Genomic DNA, 19,929 nt, shown 5'->3' on the forward strand with positions numbered 1-19,929 from the left:
AGAGTATTTTCTCATGTCCAAATGTATTGGATAATTAATTAGGTTAACATCTCTTGCAGGATTAGCAAATAATCACTAAGATACATCATTCTAAAACATAATGTAATTGTTAAGGTATGTAATTCTAAAGAATGGTTTCTAAGGTATGCTGTTCTTTGGGCAAAACATTATTCCAGGGAAACAGGTTGGCAATCATTGTGCGGGGCCAGCATTCCACCCCAGGAACCCAAAGCTGAAGCCAAGCATTCAACCATAAGAGAGGCCTTGCCATCTCTTAGAGCAAACATTCCACCACAAGAGAGGCCTTGCCATCTCTTAACTGTAATTAGAACATGTGCCTTGCAATCATGTTCTCTTGGGGGTCTTTTTCTTGGTCTCCAACAGTTGTTTCTTTTTTTAAAAAAATTTGGTGAAAATACACACTGCAAAGGATATGCCATTTCAACAAATTCTACTGTACAATTCAGTAACATTGCTTACGTTCCTTAAGATGCATACCTGTTCTTGCTGTTGTTTTCCAAATGATTCTACCACCATTAACCGAACTCATTGCCTTTAAGTTTCTCATCTAAACTTTTGGAGTTGCTGCTGTAATTTGATCTCACACCGATAAGTCTTTGAAAGAACAATGCTCAAGGTAGATATATTTTGCTAGTTAAACTACTGTTTGGTTCCAAGTAAACTTCTGGGGAAAGTTTTGGTTTGAGGTTGAAGGTTTAAAGACTATCCCAGGGCAATATTTTTGGGTGTTCATCCAGCCTCAGTATCTCCAGAAGTTTGAATTCCATTGAGAATTTAAATTTCTGTTCCATTTTTTCCCTCCTTTTAACCAGGATTCTTCTCTAGAATCTCAGATTAAATTGTTCAGCAAAGTAGCCAAGCCCCCTCTACTTCTTCTGGTCTCCTGGCATAGAAGGCAGATGTTCACCATGGCAACATTGCCTTCTCTGCATGGGAAAGTCATGCATGTGTGAAAGTCATTGTTTCTTTAGTGAGAATTCAACTCATTCATATTATTGTGACATTTTGTTTTTGGTTTTGTTTCTGCCATCTCAGTTTATGTTTTCTATTTATCATGTTTTCATGTTGGTTCTTTTTCTTCCTCTCCTCACTTGCTGGAGTGGTTGAATGTATTTGCCCTTCTGTCTTCTATTAATATTCAACTAGTAATAACACATATAAATATTTAAGAAATACATTAACATATATTACCCTATCAATATAAAAGTCAATAGCTTTTTCTTCAGAATAAGGCTTCCCTTCCTGGAGCTCTGCTGTGTTCCCAGACATGCACCTTCAACTCCAGGAGGCCTCATCCCTTGGGATAAGGCTAAGTGGCATCCCCTGGAGTTCCAAGCAGTGGCTGGCCCTGACTTCCCTATCAAACTCGTTGACATCTCTGGAATTTCAGTTCCAAGTTGGCACTATCTTTCTTTCTTATCAATACTTCCTTCACGGTTTTAATCCATTTCGTGGTTGCGTTATCAGCAGGCCTTTAGACTTAATGATGAGTTTTCCTTGCAGCACTTCCTCTTATTCTTTTCATCCTTCCTTTGATTTGTTTTTCATTTTTCTGGTGGATCGCAAGTAATTTTTAGGAAGGGTTCTTGGACAGTGTTCACAGCATCCTTTGTCTCCTCAGAGCCCATACCCCTGACTCCTCCCCACTTCACCCTGGGGCTGGTCTGTGTGTAGGAGATGCCTTACTGTGCCCTTCAGGTCCAGGGACCTCTTTGCGGTCTGTCCGCACACTCCCCACAAGTTTGTAAACAGTTCTTCAGGAAACTCCTCAAATGATCCCAACCTGAGTGTCCTGTTTCCTGCTGTGACCTGTTTGAAGCTGACCCTGATGAAAACCAGCCTTACTTTTCATTGTGTCTGTCTTTTTACATCTGCTTGCTTGCTTGATGTGGCTCTTTTACATTTCAAAAGTGATTGATTTAAGACCCCTCCACACTAATAATGGTCTCATTAACATAACAAAAAAACCTCTATTCCCTAAGGAATTACAACCACAGGTATAGTAGGATTCACAACAAGTATTTTTGAGGGCCTCAACTCAACCCATAACAGATGGGGTCCCTGGTGGTCAAGGCTGGTTGATAGGTGTTTCCGGGCCTTGCTCTCTGGGTCCTGTCATCCATACCTCCACAAGGCCGGGGTCCTGGGTGGGACTGCAAGGTTGTGAGCACAATGACAAAACACCACCCAGATGTTGTGTCCTTTACAGCCAGCAGCTGCTTGGTAGAGAGGAGCTCCTCCTGTAACACTTTAAACAGAGGAAATAAAGTAGCTGGTTTTCATAAAGTCCTCTTAACCGTGTGACCATGAATGTTTGGGTCCTAATCTTCTTATAATTCTCCCCTAGGGTCTGGGACGTAAGAAGATTTCCCCTGAAAAAAGGCAACATACTTCAAGAAATTTCAACCTCTGGGCATGTGACTATGTTCCATCTCGTCTTGACGGCTTCTCAAACAACCAAATATCATATGTCTATAAGGAAGCCGTGGTGGTCCCATTTTTCAGGCGTTTTCCAAGACATCACGGAGAAATATGGAACACTTTTACATTTATTCCTGAGCGAAACTATACAGACTTTTTGAAAAAGAAACCGAAAGTAAGATTTGCTGTTGACGAAGAGGCGACTTCTCCACTGGAACCCTAATCTTCCCAGAAGATTGTTAATGAGTTTTGTGATGCCGGTATTTCATCAGATATTCAAAAGTCTGTGCCTTCTGATGGGCATGCCCATTTACCCTAAGTTTTGTTTCAGAATTAGAGATTATATATACTTTAATGCTGAGATGAAACTGTCTTGCAGCGACAACGTAGAGGCTGACGCCATTTTATTGGGAAACTGGACAGGCAGTGGATTATGTTACCATTTCCCCCCATCTTTAAAATATTTTTGTGATTTTTAGTGAGGTTGAAAAGCATTCAAATCCTTATAAAATAAAGATATGAGGAGATACGTACATGTGTAAATAAACTTGCTGCATTTACTTTCAGGGGAATTTAAAAATTACATAATTAATATAGGGGTACAATTTCATTTTAACATTTCAAACACTATGGAGGAAGTTCAAGACCCCCGCATATCAAGTCTTACCATTTCTTTGCCCTTGAGTATTTATCATCATATACATGTGCATAAATAAATGAAATTTTAAGCATACACTGACACATAGGACATAAATTCTACAACTTTCTTTTTATGTTTCAGTATGTATTTTAAGAGTTTTTGCAATGTCAGTATGAATAAATTAATTTTTTTAAGCTCTTTCCTCACATTCCATTATATAGATGCACTGTGTTTGCTTTGAAACTATCTTCTTATTAATGGACATTTGAGTTGATTACAGTATTTTGCTGTCAGACAAGATGCCACACACACACACACACACACACACACACACGGTGTTCAGCTTCTTCGGATGCATATTTACATGTGCCTTTAAAGTGGACTCTGGAAAGTTACCTTGTTCGTGCTCCATTGAACAGTGTGCACGTGTCAAGTTTTAATAAGTAAATAAATTACATTTATTATTTAAATAAATAAACAAATTGTCTTTGAAAAATACTGGGCCAAATTTATACTCCTACCAACCGTGCCTATGAGTTTCCACATCTCCACCTTCACAGTATCTTTTAGGACATTTAATGCCAAAATAAAGAGAGCTGTGGTGGTGCCAATGGTTTGCATTCCACGGAACTAAAAGTTGGCCATTCGAACCACCAAGCGGCTCCATGGAAGAAAGGCAAGGCGAACTGTATCCATAAAAAGGTTAGTGAAGAAAACCCCGTAAGGCAGTTCTACCGTGGGACACATGGCGTTGCCACGAGTCTGGATCAGCTCAAGGACTGAAGATGGGAAAAAAACAAGAAAAAAACAACCAGTATTTCCTCCTTTGCATCCCTCTATTTGTGAAGCTGAGCATTGATTTTCATTTGGTGGCTCTTTGATATAATCATTCTATGCCTAAAGAGTCTTGTCTGTTCTTGAATTTTTTTTTCTATAGATAAATTAGAATCAACTTGCCAAGTTAGAACAAATACCATCGGTGATTTGGTAGGAATTGTCTTGAATTTAGATATTAACTTACGGGAGAATTGCTACCTTTACATTATGGTGTATTTTCCCGTTTACTCAAATCTGATTTTATTTTCTTCAGTAACATTTTATAATGTTGCTCATGTAGGTCTGAATGTGAAGTTTCTTTTCTATGTTTATTTTGGTGTATTTTGAGATTCCGTGGCCATTTTGACTTTTTTTAGTTACACCTTTAGATCAGTTTTGCTGATGCACAAGAATGTCATTGGTTTTGTGTGTGAACCTTGTATTTGCTCTCCTGGATGAACTTTCTTAGCACTAACGGCTTTCAGGTGATTCTCTGGGATTTTCTATGTAGACAATCAATCTTTTTCAAAAGTAACCATTTTATATTATTTCTAACATTTATACCTTTTGTCTGCTGATCCTGTGTTGAACAGGATCTCAGGTGCAATATGAATGTTACCACACACAGTAGGTATCTTATTTCTGAACTTTACGGTCTTCTTCCAATGTGTCATCAGGGAATGTGACTTTGGTTGTAGGTTTCAGATAGTTAATTTTTACCTAGTTAAGGGAGTTCCCTCTTATCCTTAGTTTCCTAATTGTGTTTTCCCTCATGTTGTCAGAAGGGACCATTCCCTGGAGAAGGTATCATGCTTGGTCAAGTGGAGGGTCAACGGAAAAGGGAGGACCCTCAACCAGATGGATTGACACAGTGGCCACAGCAAGGACTGTGAGGCTGGCCCAGGACCAGGCAGTGCTTTGTTCTGTTGTACATGGGGTCGCTATGAGTCAGAGCTGACTCACAGCACCTAACAACAACAACAACAAACATCTTTTCCGAGGTATATGTACATGGGAAATATTTCTAAGAAAATTAAAATAAAAGTAAACAGTGAGAAACTAATTTTCCGCACATCTCTGATTCCCGGTCCCCATTTTTCCTTGCAGAACCAGTTCTATTAATACTTTTTACGTGTCTCTGGGGAGCTCTGGTGGTGCAGTGCCTAAGGCACTTGACTGCTAACCAGAAGGCTGGTGGTTCAAACCCACCAGCCACTCCTTGGAAGGAAGGTTGGGCAATCTACTTCTGTAGAGATACCACTTCAGAAACCCAAGGAGAGGGGTCGCTATGGGTCAAATCATGCTATGGGTCAAACTCATGGCAGTGAGTTTGGTTTGGTTTGGTCTCAAGATAGTCCATACACACACACACACACACACTTAATAAACATTAGTGGTAGACTGTTCTACTGTTGTTTTCTGCCCTTCCACCCCATCCCACTCATCCACACCTATGGATTTTTCTTGGAAGCCATTCGATATCAGTGGATATAAATCACCTTCATTTTTAAAACACGGCATTTCATTATATGAATATGTCGTAGTTCCTGTAATCAATCTTTTGATGGCCATTTAGACAGTCTTAAGTCTTTTTCCTCCTGACAAGCAATCTGGGACAAACATCTTTAGAGGTAAATGTTTGCATTCTTCTATGAGCATTTGTGTGTGATCAACTCATGCACATACATACATATTGATCCCACTTCCAGTTGCACTCATTGGTGGCCCAGGCGCACAACAATTTGCCTACACCCTCGTGCTTCCAGACTTTAGGATATTTGCCAATTTGTTAGCTATACAGTGACATTGCATTACCGTTTTCTTCTCTTTCCTTACTGAGAAGAGGAGCGCTATTGAAAAGACATTTCAACTTCTTTCTTTTGCTGTGAATCGTCTCTCCATGTCTTTTACTATTTCTCTATTGGTTAATTTGTTGTAATTTTTAAGGGTTCATTTTTTTTATATATGTAAGGATATTAAGCCTTTTGGGTCAAATGTGTTCCAAGTGTTTTACCTAGTTGGGTGTTTTCTGTTCCTCTTTGGTTACCATACTTTTTAGCTCTGCATACTTTTTTGACGTAGTAAGATGAGTGAATCTTTTACTTTATACCTCTGCATTTCATGTCTTCCTTGGGACTTCCTTTGTTTCAGATTTTTGAGTGTTTCTAGAGTTTCTGCTGAAGCTCTTTGTGTTTAAGTCTGGGAGTGACGTCGTAGTAAACAGTGTATAGGCATTTACTGAAATGATCATATGAACTTCCCATGTTAATCTGTTCATAAAGTCTAGTCAGGGATTTTTCTAATGGTGAGCCATTCTAGTAATCTTAGGATAAGCCCTGGTTGGCTATGATGTATTATTCTTTTGATAAATGCAGGATTTGATATGCAAATGATTTATTTAGGATTTTTATATCTATTTTTGCAAGTGAGTCTTTTTGTCTTTAAAGACTGCTGTCATTATGTCAGCTTTTCTCTGAGGGCAGTTCTCCCCCTCCTTCTTCATTCTGAAATATTTATATAAATTGAAAAAAAAGGAAAGAAAAGTGGCTCCCACAGTTGGTGGGTTGTAGGGGAAGATCTTGGACCCCTTTCCAATTCATTTTACAGAGATCAGGCTATTTGGCACTTCCATTTATTTTATTACTAATTTTGATAGCGTTTCTTTTCAGGGGAAATCTGTACTGTAGATTTTGGGGTGTTTAAATACAGTTGTTCTCTTTAATGCTTTCCAGTTGTGACTTGGCCCTTTGACATTTCCACTGTTGCCCTGTTGACCAACTCCCCTTTGGGAGCTGTGGTTCTGACCTCATTGATTAATGTGTTCATGTTCGCTAATACCTCTCTGGGTTTTATTTTGGTTTCCTGTTCCTAGCTTCTCAAGGTGAAGGCACAGCTCCGTGGTTCTTTTGTCTCATCCTGCAGTCCGGGGTTAATCCTGTAAGCTTCCCACTGACAGCGAATGGCAGCCCTGTCGCATCACTCAGTATTCTAAATTTTCAACTAAGGAGTGCATTTTAAAAGTTTGTTCTTTTGTCGCTCTTCTTTCATTGCTGATGTTCTCTTAGTTCATTTCTTCATCGTGGTCAGTGGTTAAGGCCTGTGCGGCCTCTGATTACTGAACATTTAAAAATGCTCTTCTGGCCTAATTCATGGTCAGCGTTTGTGTAAAAAGGGTGTATAGTCCCTCTCTTTAAACGCTTTTTATTTTGAAATGTGTATAGGTTGGCAGGAAGTTGTGAAAATAGGCCAGAGAAGTCCTCTGCCCCCTTCATCCCGTTTCTTCCCGTGGTAACATCTGGATAATGATAGTGCAGCGCTGCATGAGGGTTTTATTGCTGTGGAACAAATCCCCACCAACTTGGCTTAAAACCGCACCCACGTGTTAACTCGCACCTCTGTAGTCAGAAGTCTAGCATGGCTGGCGGGGGCTCTGCTCAGGGTCTCAGGTAGCGGAGCGAAGCGTTGGCCATGCTGCGTTCTCCTCCGAGGCTCAAGTCCCTTTTCTTACGAGGTTATGGCAAAGTTCACTTCCCTGCAGTTGCAAGACTGAAGTCCCCTTAGAACTGGGATCCCCATTTCCTTGTGGGATGTCAGCCATGAGCTGCCTCAGTTCCTAGAGGTCCCTCACATGCCTTTTGATATGCAAATGATTTATTTAGGATTTTTGTATTTATTTTTGCAAGTGATATGGGTCTATTTTCACAGGTTTGTCTTTTTGTTTTTAGAGATCTGCTATCATAGTTTTCGCTTCAGTCTTTCATGTGGCCCCCTCCAGCTCTGGGAGCCAGGTGGAGAGACTGTCTCTCTGGTTGAATCCCTCTCACACTTTGGATCTGTCTCCAAAGAGTCCAGGAAGGTCCCTTTGAAGGAACCACATGACCAAGTCTGACCTATCCAGGGTTATCTTCCTACCTTAAGGTCAATGGATGTGGAAAGTTAGTTACAACTGCAAAGATGTCTCTTAATATTTACAAGTTGCACTCCTACTCAAGGACAGAGAATTCCACAGGAGTTAGCATCATCTTAGAATTCTGCCAACCACACATATTACCAGAAAACCAGTTGCTGTCGACCTGATTCAGACTCATGATGACCCCATGTATGTCAGAATTGAACTGTGCTCCATCGGGTTTTCAATGGCTAAGTTTCCAGAAGTAAATCAGCAGGCTTTCCTTTTGAGGTGCCTCTGGGGGGACTGGAACCGCTCACCCTTCAGTTAGCAGCTGAGCACTTTAACTTTACCATACAAGGATTCCATCACAAATGTTACTGTCAGAAAACTGATATTGGTACAAACCTCAGACTTTATTTAGATCATGGTTTAGTGCCTAAGACACTCAACTGCTAACCAGAAGGCGGGTGGTTCAAACCCACCAGCCACTCCTCAGAAGGAAGGTTGAGCAATCTACTTCCATAGAGATACTGCCTTGGAAACCCAAGGAGAGGATGCTATGAGTCGAATCCAACTCGATGGCAGTGATTTTGGATTGTTTTGTTTTTATGTGCACTTGTGTATATATGTGTGTTTGCAGTTTCATTTGCTGGTTACAAAATTATATATAGATTATATCTATCTTGTTTATTGGTCTACTCAAACCTGACCTTTTGCATATGTCCACCTGGAAATTGGGTGAGTCTTTCACTTTCAGGATCTTATCCTTTTGTTCTTAATTTCATGCAATTTTCAGCTATAGACATATTTCTTCAATTGTTTCTTTGATTATTGTCTCTCTTCCATTCCCTGCTTTCATCCTAGGACCCATGTGATTGTTGAAGATCCCAGTTAGGTCACCTGTGAGCAGTATATGAGCTTCTCACCCAGTTAATCCATTGCCATCTCCCTGAGACCTGGCCCTGCCTCTTGGCCCAAGTAACCACTCTCAACCTCCCACTTGGCACAGACATAAATCCTATTCATTGCTTGGCAGAGAATGTGGTGGGGGCATCCCTGGCAGAGAACCTCTACAAATCACGCCACCAAATGCTCTGGGCACTGCCCCAGGCCAGCACCCTGGAGCAGACACATCTGCAGCAGTAGGCTTGACTTGTGCACTATCTGATCCTATCTCTGTTTCATCACTGAAAAAATCAGGGCCACTTATCAAAAGGTGACTTAAAAGTGAACACGATGTCATCAAATCCGAGCTATTCACTGTTGCCTCCTGGAGACTACTTGTCAGGAGCTTGCTCCTGGTGCTGAAAAGGGAGACTACCATATTCTTACACAAATATCACACACGTTAAATGTTATTTTGCAAACAGTGCACCCCATGCTTTAGTTTCTTAAGCATGCTATGCGTGTTATATGAAGGTGCCATCGAGTGGGCACATTACAGGTGAAAAGATACAGAAGTAAGAATCAGAGAGGTGTAGGCACAGTATCCCCAAGCCCCAGGCTCTTTCCTCCATTGTTGTTGCTGTTATTTGCCATCGAGTCATACACAGGTTGAAATAGAATAAAACAAGGAAAACAACTTTCTGAATACAGAAGACAATATTATTTGATGTTGCATCTGTCAGCCACTAAAACTCGTCTCCCATACTCCAGGAAATAGAGACCAAGGGTGAGAAATGAATGGCTTCTAAGATCCCTGCACATACCAACCACAGCCTTTTCCATGAATATGTGCCCCACTCCCACTCTACGGATGGAAGTATTTTAGGTCTCACATGTCCATGTGACACACAGGTGGTCCAAGTGGAAGGTAGGCTCCAGTGCATGTCAGTCATGACCCTCCCCATGGATGTGTGACCCCTCACCCTAGGGATGGAAGTATTATTTCAGGGCTGACGTGTCCACATGGCACACAGGTGATCCATGGGGAAGGTAGGCGTCAACCATGACTCTGCCCATGGATGTGTGCCCTACTCCCACTCTAGGGATGGGAGTATTTCAGGGCTGACATGTCCAAGTGACACACAGGTGATCCATGTGAAGGTAGGCTCCAGTGTGGGTCAACCATGACCCTCCCCATAGTTGTGTGCCCCTCCATTCTAGGGGTGGAAGTATTTCAGGGCTGACATGTCCACAGGGCACACGGGGGATCCACGTGGAAGGTAGTAGGCTCCAGTGTGTGTCAATCACGATCCTACCCATGGATGTGTGCCTCCTCACCCTAGGGATGTGTGGTAGTTAAAGTTGTATGTCAACTTGACTAGGCCTGGTTGAGTGGCTGGGCAGCTGAATGTAGTATTCCCCATGATGACACTAGTAATCAACTCCATGGTGGAATCTACTGTGAGCAGCTAAGTAGCTGCCTTTGGGTATGTGATCTGCTTCCCGTATATAAGTAGCAGCTTTGGGAATGGTCTCTAGCCTATGGCACGCTTGGACCCTGCTTGTAGCCGTGTGGTTGCTCAGCAGCCTGCTATGCTCTGCTGACCTTGGGACTTACAATGGGCTTAAGTTAATGGCCTGCCATGTAGTTTGGTAACATTGGGACTGTGCCTTTTTACTTGTCAACCTTGGGACTTCTCAGCCTCAGTGGCTAGCAGCTGTCTGAGTGAAAAAATGCCTCTAGCTCCAGTGGGCCGGGAGCTGGAGGCAGAGCTGGACCCCAAGGTTGAGGGGCTTTCATCCAGCCCCTAGAGCCTGGCACTTTGAACTTGGACGTAAAGCCTCCAAATTGTAAGAATAAACTTCTGTTTGTTAAGGCCATCCCTTTTGTGGTATGTTCTTGTCAGAGTGGCACTAAGTAACCAGAACAGGATGGAAGCATTTCGGGGCTCACATGTCCACATGACACACAGGTGACCCACGTGGAAGGTAGGCTCCAGTGTGTGTCCCCTCCAGAAGTATTTCAGGGCTCACATGTTCCGGTGGTGCCTAGGTGACTCCACACAGGTTTCAATCAGAAATCGGGGGAGTAATTTTTATACCTTTAAACATTGCCTTTCGTTCTATAACATATCATTTCACCTCTGCACAACGTGGTGAATAACCATTTCCTCCCCTGAAGCCCGCATAATGTTTGGAAAACCCAATATTCCAGACTGTGTGTTGGTATTGAAGTGACAGTCATTACAGTTCATCTGCGGGATTAGGTTCCCTCTCTGCCCCCACCCCAGCTGTAGTTCACTGTGGAGGAATTTCAGATCTCAGGAGGAAAATAGGAATGGGAGTGTAGGGTCCCAACAAACCTTATGAAAACCCTTAGAAGTGTTTTTACTTTCACTAACATAAAATTTTAAAAATGATCCACTAAAAGGAATATCAACGATGTTTTACAGAGCTTAAATGAGCAATCATGGTGGCTTCCATTTGTTGCCTCCTTTTTGAGGGAAACTTTGAGGCTCTACCTTGTGTCCCCAGTTTCAAAGAGGTGCTTTGTGTTTGCCTTGCTCTGTTTTAATAGCTCACAGCCGGCAGATTTGGTGACATCAGAGCCATTGAGGACTCTGCTTCCTGGGTCCCATGTCGGTCTAGACATTGAGAGCCATTGGATGCTTGAAATCCTGCATTTAATCCACTTGGGACTGTTTTATCCATAATCCTCACGGCTACATCCGATGCCCAGGGTGTGGGGAGCTCACTCTCTGCCCATGCTAAGTTCTTGGCAAAGCCCCACCTCGGCCCCCAGCAGATGGAAAATGCCCTTCTTGCCAGGTGGGCTTTCTGGCTCTTCCTTCTCTTTTCCTACGGAGTCCTCCTGAAACCCCCCTGCCTCCTCTTCCACCTCTTCTCTTCTTCCTCTGCCCAAGCACCAACACTCTATCAAGAGTAACTCGTATTTCATTTAACTAGAAATGAAAATTTTTAAAATGATCAAAAATGCATACAGAACCAAACCTTCAATTATGTGGAGAGAGAAGTTGATTGTTTGGGATTAATGAGTACAGGATATATTTACCCTCTTATAGGAATACAGATGATACAATTTCCCCATCAAGTCAGGCTTTCTGCTCTTAACTGTTTTGTACTTTAACAAACAAATAACACTGTCCAACTACTTGGCGACTTTCAATCAAGTGACTCAAGAACAAACGAAAGCAGCCCTTTGATGGAGGAGTAGGTCCTGGGGACTTTAGGGTTGACACCCAAAGACAGTAACTCGCTTTACAAAAATCAGTCTGTAATAACTTAGCACAATACCAACGACTGCTTTTGTTGGTTCTTTGTTTCAGTGTGTTGTTGTAAACAGAGAAATAGACAAACAGCCAATTTAAAAAGACCCCACTTACTAATCAACTACATGCAGGTGTTTATAGACTTTCTCCATTTGAATGAATTAGATTTGGGTTTGTGCCATCCTAGAAATGACTTCGACATGAAGAGAATAACTGATAGCTTAGCAATACCGTTTTGGAGTGATGATACCTAAGACAACACCAGGAAGCCTTAGCTATTTGCTGTGCATACAGTGGGCATGTACATAAATACCGAATTTCTCGTTTAGTTTTGGAAAAGTCAGATCTAAGGGCCCTTAGGCACGACAGGTAAAGGGCAGAGTGACCAATCCCTATATCAACCAATTCTTGGATATGCTCGTTTCTGGGCAGAGGGGCACATTCTTATTTGCTCTGTTTTGACCTTTATGGCTAGTTTCAACAGTTATCATGTCTTCTCACTGTTTTGATCACCTTTTGGCTGTCTTTGGCCAAAGCCATTTCTGGTCTGGTGGCCATATCCCAATTTTGGATCTAGTAACTGTGTGTGTCTTTGTCTATTCTACCAATTTACCATTCACAGTTCAATTGCAACTCCAGAGAAAGTCCGGGACACATCGCTGCTGACCCCATGGGTTATGGAGAAAGGATACTTCACCCATTCAACAATTTTTTTTATCACCTACAGAAGAATTGGCGCCATATCGAGGACTCATGGTGGGAGAGATGGATGTGGGGGAGGAGGGGCTTGAAATGATAAGCTAAGTATAGGCTTCCCATATGTTGCGCTGAGTTCAGAGAAGAATCCATGCTGTTATGGTAACACCCTCAGAACTAGAAAACAAGCAAGAAGACTCAAGTTCCCCTTTGAGCTCTTCACTGCCGTCCACGTTTCGGACTGAGCATGGCACCGGGAGCCAGCAATTTGAGAAGAACCCCTTCAACTCTGCTCTGAGTTTTGAGACTTCTTTCTGGGTGAATGAGTAGGGCTGGCTTCACAAATATGTACAGTCATCACTGAGCTGATGCTGGGGCTGCATTGAGGATGTGGAAGAGCTGTGTAAGTGTGAAACGTTGCCTTTATAAGTACCTATCAAAACAAACGAAAACATCTCATTGAACACGCAGTACTTAAGTAAACATGCTAAGACATACCAAAATGTTGTTGTCGTTACGTGCTGTTGAGTCAGTTCCGAGTCAGAGTGACCCTATGCCCAACAGAAGGAAACACTGCCTGGTCCTGAGGCATCCTCACAATCCTTGCTGTTTGAGGTCATTATTGCAGCCAGAATAATCCCCCCAAATATTAAACATCAGATCAACCCCTGTCAGAGCCTGACTCACTGACTAAATGAAATGAGTAATATTGTAACCCACACGCTCCACTACGGTTATATGAGATTGTTGAATTTTTTACGTGTAGCAAGTGATTTCGGTACAGTGTGAACAAAGCAGCCTCACATGCTTTGCTCTGTGTCCCAATCACAGTGAAACAGAGCCACAGTTCCCAAGTAGATTAATACGGGCACAAAAACGTAGGTCACATTTCTTCCGCTCCTTCCCATTCCCTAGCCCGGATAAGAACATCCAGATCCCAGGACCATGTTTCTACTGCACTCGACGGGTGTAGCTGCGTCGTCTGCAGAGAACTATCGTAGGGTGGAATGCAGAGAACCACTCCACCCATGACCCATGTTCCAGGGTGCGGATTACAAGCACAAGAGCAGAATACAACCTCCTCTGAAGAACGTATGTTACCCTCAAGGCCGGAAGGGGAAGCAACAAAACTATCTTCAATATTCTTCTGCTGTTTATAACCTTGTTTTAAGATTCTGTGACCATGAATGGTATGTCCAATCCTTTTCCAAGAAGAATGCCACGGGCATTGCCAAGGAGGGTTGGGAAGCCTTATCGAAACCCCACGGGAGAAATCATATCTTTGCTCCAAAGAGAGCTTCCGTACAGAAACTGACTCCTAACATCTGTGACATTCTAGGTTAGTGAAGCAGTGATTTGGCTGTGCTGGGATGCAGCTCTCTGAAGAGCTCAGTGTCTTTAGTCACTTATCCTGTTCAGGTTCAAGTAGGTGTGCTTGCCAACAGCACCTTGACTGAGTCCCAGCTCATTCCCTTGTATTGCCCTGCCCTTCTCCCCTTGTGCATTTGGAGTGCCTTCCAACCGAGAGGCTCCTCCTCCAGCGCTCTGCTGGGTAATATTCTGTTGTGATCCACAGGGTTGTCACTGGCTAATTTTCAGAAATAGAAAGCCGGTTCTCTCTTCCTCGTCTGTCTTCATCTGAAGCTCCTCCACTGAAACCCGTCCACCATGGCTGACCCTGCTGGTATTTGAAATCCTGGTGGCATAGCTTCCAGAGCCATAGCAACACGTAGCCACCACAGTACAGCACACTGACCGACGGTGGTGGACTACGTGTACCAACGTAAATGAACGCAAGACAGGTCCCAACACCTCGTATATTCATTCATCATTCAAGGGACGTTTTTTGAGCCCCTGCTCTGTGTGAAGTCCCACCCTGGGCCTTGGGTACCGGCGAGCATCACAGACCCCACGCTTGCTCTCAAGTGCATCCAGTCTAGACTGGGCCTTCAGACAGTGAGAGGCAGTGGTCCCCTGCAATAGCCAGGGTTCACAGCTAAGAATGCGGGTCAAGCATGGATCAGGTGACGAGACCTTGGAAGGACACAATTATAATTTTATTAAGCTGTGATCAGGGAGATAAGATAAACGCCCTAGAAATGTGTCTACTATTGGATACATACTGTAATGCAGAAGGATGACGGATCTGTATTTCCTGTGTACATTAAAATTCAGATATGTGTAAAGGCAAAAGCTGAGCCTAATATATTTTACCTGATGGAGAAGGGATTGATTTTAATTCTTTCTCTGCTAATTGAAGGAAAATTAGAAAAACAAACTCTTTACTAGAGCACTAAATACATTTTGATTACTTATGGATATAAGCAGTTATTTTAGTTTCATTTATTTATTTACTGGAAGCTTAATGATAGGTAAAATTAAGAATTAACAGTGCAAGAGTGAAGGATAATGGGGTTTACCAGCAGATGGAGCGATGCGCACCCATCTCACCTCACAGCTGGGAAAACAGAGTCGCAGGGCCGGCTCTAGGGGAATGGAGACAGCCCTGGGTGTCTACACAGAAGGAGGAGCTGTGCAGAGCCATGGAGGGGACAGCTTCAGGAAAAAAGGTGGTGAATGGGGTTGCAGGCGTGTCCGTCATTGCCAGGGATGGCTGGCGGAGAATCTCAAGCAGAGAGCTGAGCACAGGGTTTAGGTCAAGAGTAGCTCAAGATGAGGACTAGCTGGATATTCAGAGATGACATGGCTTGATCGTGGTGGAGAAGCAGCCTCAGCAGAAGAATACAGTGGAGTGCTTGCCTGCTTACCAAACAGTGGGTAGCTCGTTGGCTCTGCGGAAGAAAGACCTGGCAATCTGTTTCTGTGAAGACTACAGCCAAGAGTATCCTACGAGGCAGTTTTCCTCTGTCACCTGGGGTTGCTGGGAGTCAGAACGGATCTGAGAGCACCCAACAACAACCTAGGAAGGAGTGGGGCCTCCAGACCCAGGGAATGAAGGGAGCAGATAGCAATGGGCTGAAATTGCTGACGCTGACAAAGGAGGTGGTGTGGTGGGTTCAGTATTAGGCAGGATGTGTACATGAAAGGGTGCCCATCTGTGGGTAGAGGTCACTGGTAGGGATTGAATTGGTCCCCCCAAAAGACATATTGAATTTCTGGCCCTTCTACCTGTGCGTATGATCCTATTTGAAAATAGGTTCTTCTTTTGTTGTGCTAGTGAAGTTAGAGCAACGTAGGATGGGTTGTAAATCTAACCATTTTTACGTTCTAAAAAAGATCAGAATAGACACAGAGATGGACACATGGGAGCAGACAGACACCATGTGTGGATTGTCCACGAACCAAGGAATCAAGGGCTTTTCAGGACTACCAACAAGGAAGACCGACACAGTCAAGACCCTGATTTGAACTTGTAGCTTCCTGAACTATGAGAAGATAAATGTCTGCTCTGTAAAGCACCCAGGTGTGGCACTTGTGTTGCAGCAGCCCGAGGAGACTAAGACAGGCCCACTGCATGAGTGGATGGGACAGGGTGGATGGGAGAGGTGGAGGGAGAGGGAGGTAGCTGAGGAGCATCTTTGGAGTGACTTCTCTGTCTTTGGGAGGTGGAAGGTAGGTCTTTAGCTAGGGTCAATGAGGCTGATGGGCAGGTGTCAAATCTCCACTGTAGGGCAGGCACAAAGGGCACAGCCAGAGGGAGGGCAAGGCAGGCCTCCAGCAGCCGGGACATGTGTGAGTTGGTGGAGGGTTCTTGGCCCCCTTTGGGGATTTCCCCAATGGTGTTTTGTAGATCCGGAGTGGGCCCAGAGAGAATGAGCCTGGCCGCAGCCTCGGCATAAAAGAAGGATGCAAATCAAGGTGATGCGAGCCAGGAAAGGTGCAGGGCAGGCATACTAGAGGCGGGCTGCACGTGAAGCCTCCTGCACCATGCCACCAACTGGTTCCCACCAGGGGTGGGGCCTGGCATTAAAAAGCTCCCCAAGGGACTCCAGGGTGTATCCAAAGCTAAGAACTGTTGGTAGCAAAAACCTCAATGCCATCGAGTCAATTCTGACACTTAGCAACCGTACAGAACAGAATAGAATTGCCCCATAGTGTTTCCAGGACTGCCACCAAAGCACTCAGCTGCTAATGAAAAGGTAAGAGGTTTGGAACCCACCAGCCACTCCTCAGGAGAAAGATGTGGCAGTCTCCTATATTTATCCTACAGGGTTAATATGACTCAGAATCTATTTGATGAGACTGGGTTTGGTTTGGGCTTTGGGTTTAACCTAGGGCAAGCTATTTCTAAGTCTTTTATGTAAGTTATGCTTAGAAGCTGCCAAAAATGCAATGGAATGCTTGAAGACATTCTAGGCATTAGTGAGCTGAAAAGAACTGGTGTTGGCCATTTTGAATCAGACAATCATGATCTACTATGCTAGGAATGACAAATTTAAGAGGAATGACATCACATTCATCAAAAACATTTCAAGATCTTTCCGGAACTACAATGCTATCAAATGCTGTCAGAGATAGGATAATATTCATGCACTTACAAGGAAGACTAGTTAACACAACTGTTATTCAAATTTATGCACCACTCACTAATACCAACGGTGAAGAAATTGAAGATTTTTTACCAACTTCTGCAATCTGAAATTGATGAAACATGCGGTCAAGAGGCACTGATAATTATGACAAACTGTATTCCAAAAAATTAAAAAACCTGTAAGAAATGGAAAGATTTCTAGAAACACATGGTACACAAAATATTGTTCTACATCCTACTTTGGCAAGTAGTGACTGGGGTCTTAAAAGCTTGAGAGCAGCCATCTAAGTTGCAAGCACTGGTCTCTCTTCACCCATAGCAAAGAAGATTGATGAAAATCAAAGGAAGCATAGACATAGTTAGTCCGAGGGACTAGTGGACCATGGGAACCTCAGCCTCACGCAACCCTGAGAACAGAAGTCCTAGATAGTGCCCAGCTACCACTGAAAAAGGATAAAAATTGGAGATTCTAGATAGGGTGGGAAAAAAATGTGGAACAAAGTTTAAAATCATAAAAAGAAGACCATGCTGATAGAGACTGGTGAAGCTCTCAATACTATGATCCCTAGCCCTTTGGACCTGGAATTGAACTCACTCTTATGGCTTAACTATCAGTCAAATAATAGACAAACTTACAAGTTGAACAAAATCCTTCAAACAATCAACGTGGGACATCAGAAGGGCAGCATTAGCACAAGAAGAAAGCTTAGAGGGCAGGAATGCATAGCCAAGAAGGACACAGGGATAAGGTAACTGCAGGGAGGAAGTGGGAAGAGAGCTGTTACATTCTAGGGACTGCAATCAGTGTCACAAAACAAAATGTGTATGAATTTTCTCAGTAAACTTTCACCCAAATCATTGGAAGAAAAATGCATTGATAATTACTGGAAATTGGAATGAGAAATGGAAATGAAGAAGTAGTATTGGTAATTGGAAAATAAGGCCTTGGTGACAGAAATGATACAGGAGACAGCATGATAAGATTTTGCAAGACCAACAACTTATTCATTGCAAATACCTTTTGTCAGCAACACAAATGGTGACTATATATGTGGACCTTGCCAGACGGGACACACGGGAATAAAACTGTGGGAAAGAGACAGTGGAGAAACTCAGCATCATCAGCCAGAACAAGGCCAGGGGCACCTGTGGTACAGACCATGCACCGTTCACATGCAAGTTCAAGCTGCTACAAGTCTGCGAGAGCCAAAGTACAACCTTGAGTATGTCCCACCTGAAGTTAGAGACCATCTCAAGAATAGATTTTATGCACTGAACACTAACGACCAAAGACCAGACGCGTTGTGGGATGACGTCAAGGACATCATACATGAAGAAAATATAAGGTCATTAAAAAGGTAAGAAAGAAAAGACTAAAATGGATGTCTAGAACAGACTTGAAACTTGCTCTTGAATGGAGAGTAGCTAAAGCAAATGGAAGAAATGATGAAGTAAAAGAGCTGAACAGAAGATTTTAAAGGGTGGCTCAAGAAGACAAAGTAAAGTATTGTAAATGAAATATTCTAAGACCTGGAGTTAGAAAATCAAAAGGGAAGAGCACACTTGACATTTCTCAAGCTGAAAGAACTGAGGAAAAAAAATTCAAGCCTTGAGTTGTAATATTGTAGGATTCTGTGGACAAAATATTGACTGATGTAGACAGCATCAAACGAAGATAGAAGGAATACGTCACTATACCAAAAAGAATTGGTCAATGTTTAACCATTTTGGTAGGTAGCGTACAGTCAAGAACCAATGGTATTGAAGGAAGAAGTCAAAGTTGCACTGAAGGAATCGACGAAGAACAAGTCTCCAGGAATTGACAAACTACCCATTGAGATATTTCAACAAATGGATGCACCTCTGCAGGTGCTCACTGGTTTATGCCAAGAAATTTGGAAGACAGCTATCTGGCCAACTGACTAGAAGTCCATATTCATGCCCATTCCAAAGAAAGCCTATCCAACAGAATGTGTAAATTATCAAACAGTATCAATAATATGTCCAAGTAAAATTATGCTGAAGATAAATAAAAAATGTTTGCAGCAGGACATCGACAGTGAGCTGCCAGAAAGGCACGCTGTAATCAGATGAGGATGTGAAATGATGGATATCATTGCTTATGCCAGCTGCATCTTGGCTGAAAGCAGAGAATACCAGAAAGATGTTTACCTGCATTTTATTGATTATGCAAGGCATTTGACTGTGTGGATCAAACAAATAATGGATATACTGTGAAGAATGGGAGTTCTAGAACACTTGATTATGCCCTTGTGGAACCTGATATATAGACCAAGAAAAAGGCATTCATTTGAACAGAACAATGGAATATTGTGTGGTCTAAAATGAGGAAAGATGTATGACAGGGCTGTAACCTTTCACCACACTTACTCAATCTGTATGCTGAGCAAATAACCCAAGAAGCTGGACTACATAAAGAACACAGCATCAGGATTGAAGGAAGACTCATTAACAACCTGTGATATGCAGATGACACAATCTTGCTTGCTGAAAGTGAAGAAGACTTGAAGCACTTCCTGAGAGATCAAAGACTACAGCCTTCAGTATGGATTATACCTCAACATGAAGAAAACAAAAATTCTCACAACTGGACCAACAAGCAACATTAGAATAAATGGAGAAAAAAGTACAGCCAGAATGTTTCTTAGAAGCAAGGATGACAAGACTTCGTCTTACATAATTTAGACATGTTATCAGGAGGGATCACCCTTGGAGAAGGACATCATACTTGGTAAAGGGAAAGTCAGTGAAAGAC

General features: G+C 42.8%; 1 protein-coding gene across 1 annotated transcript in view; it reads left to right on the forward strand.

The window, feature by feature from the left end:
• The window catches only part of TEX36 (testis expressed 36), a 17,160-nt gene extending 14,495 nt beyond the window's left edge, over nt 1-2,665 (forward strand). The window contains exon 4 of the mRNA XM_007936898.1: nt 2,369-2,665. Within this exon, the coding sequence (XP_007935089.1) occupies nt 2,369-2,665 (297 nt within the window). The remainder of the gene's footprint in view (nt 1-2,368) is intronic.
• The last annotated feature ends 17,264 nt before the right edge of the window (nt 2,666-19,929 follow it).

The sequence above is a fragment of the Orycteropus afer genome, unplaced genomic scaffold, assembly GCF_000298275.1.
Source record: "Orycteropus afer afer isolate SDZICR_OR568_19922 unplaced genomic scaffold, OryAfe1.0 scaffold00038, whole genome shotgun sequence".
NCBI classification, from domain to species: Eukaryota; Metazoa; Chordata; class Mammalia; order Tubulidentata; family Orycteropodidae; genus Orycteropus; species Orycteropus afer.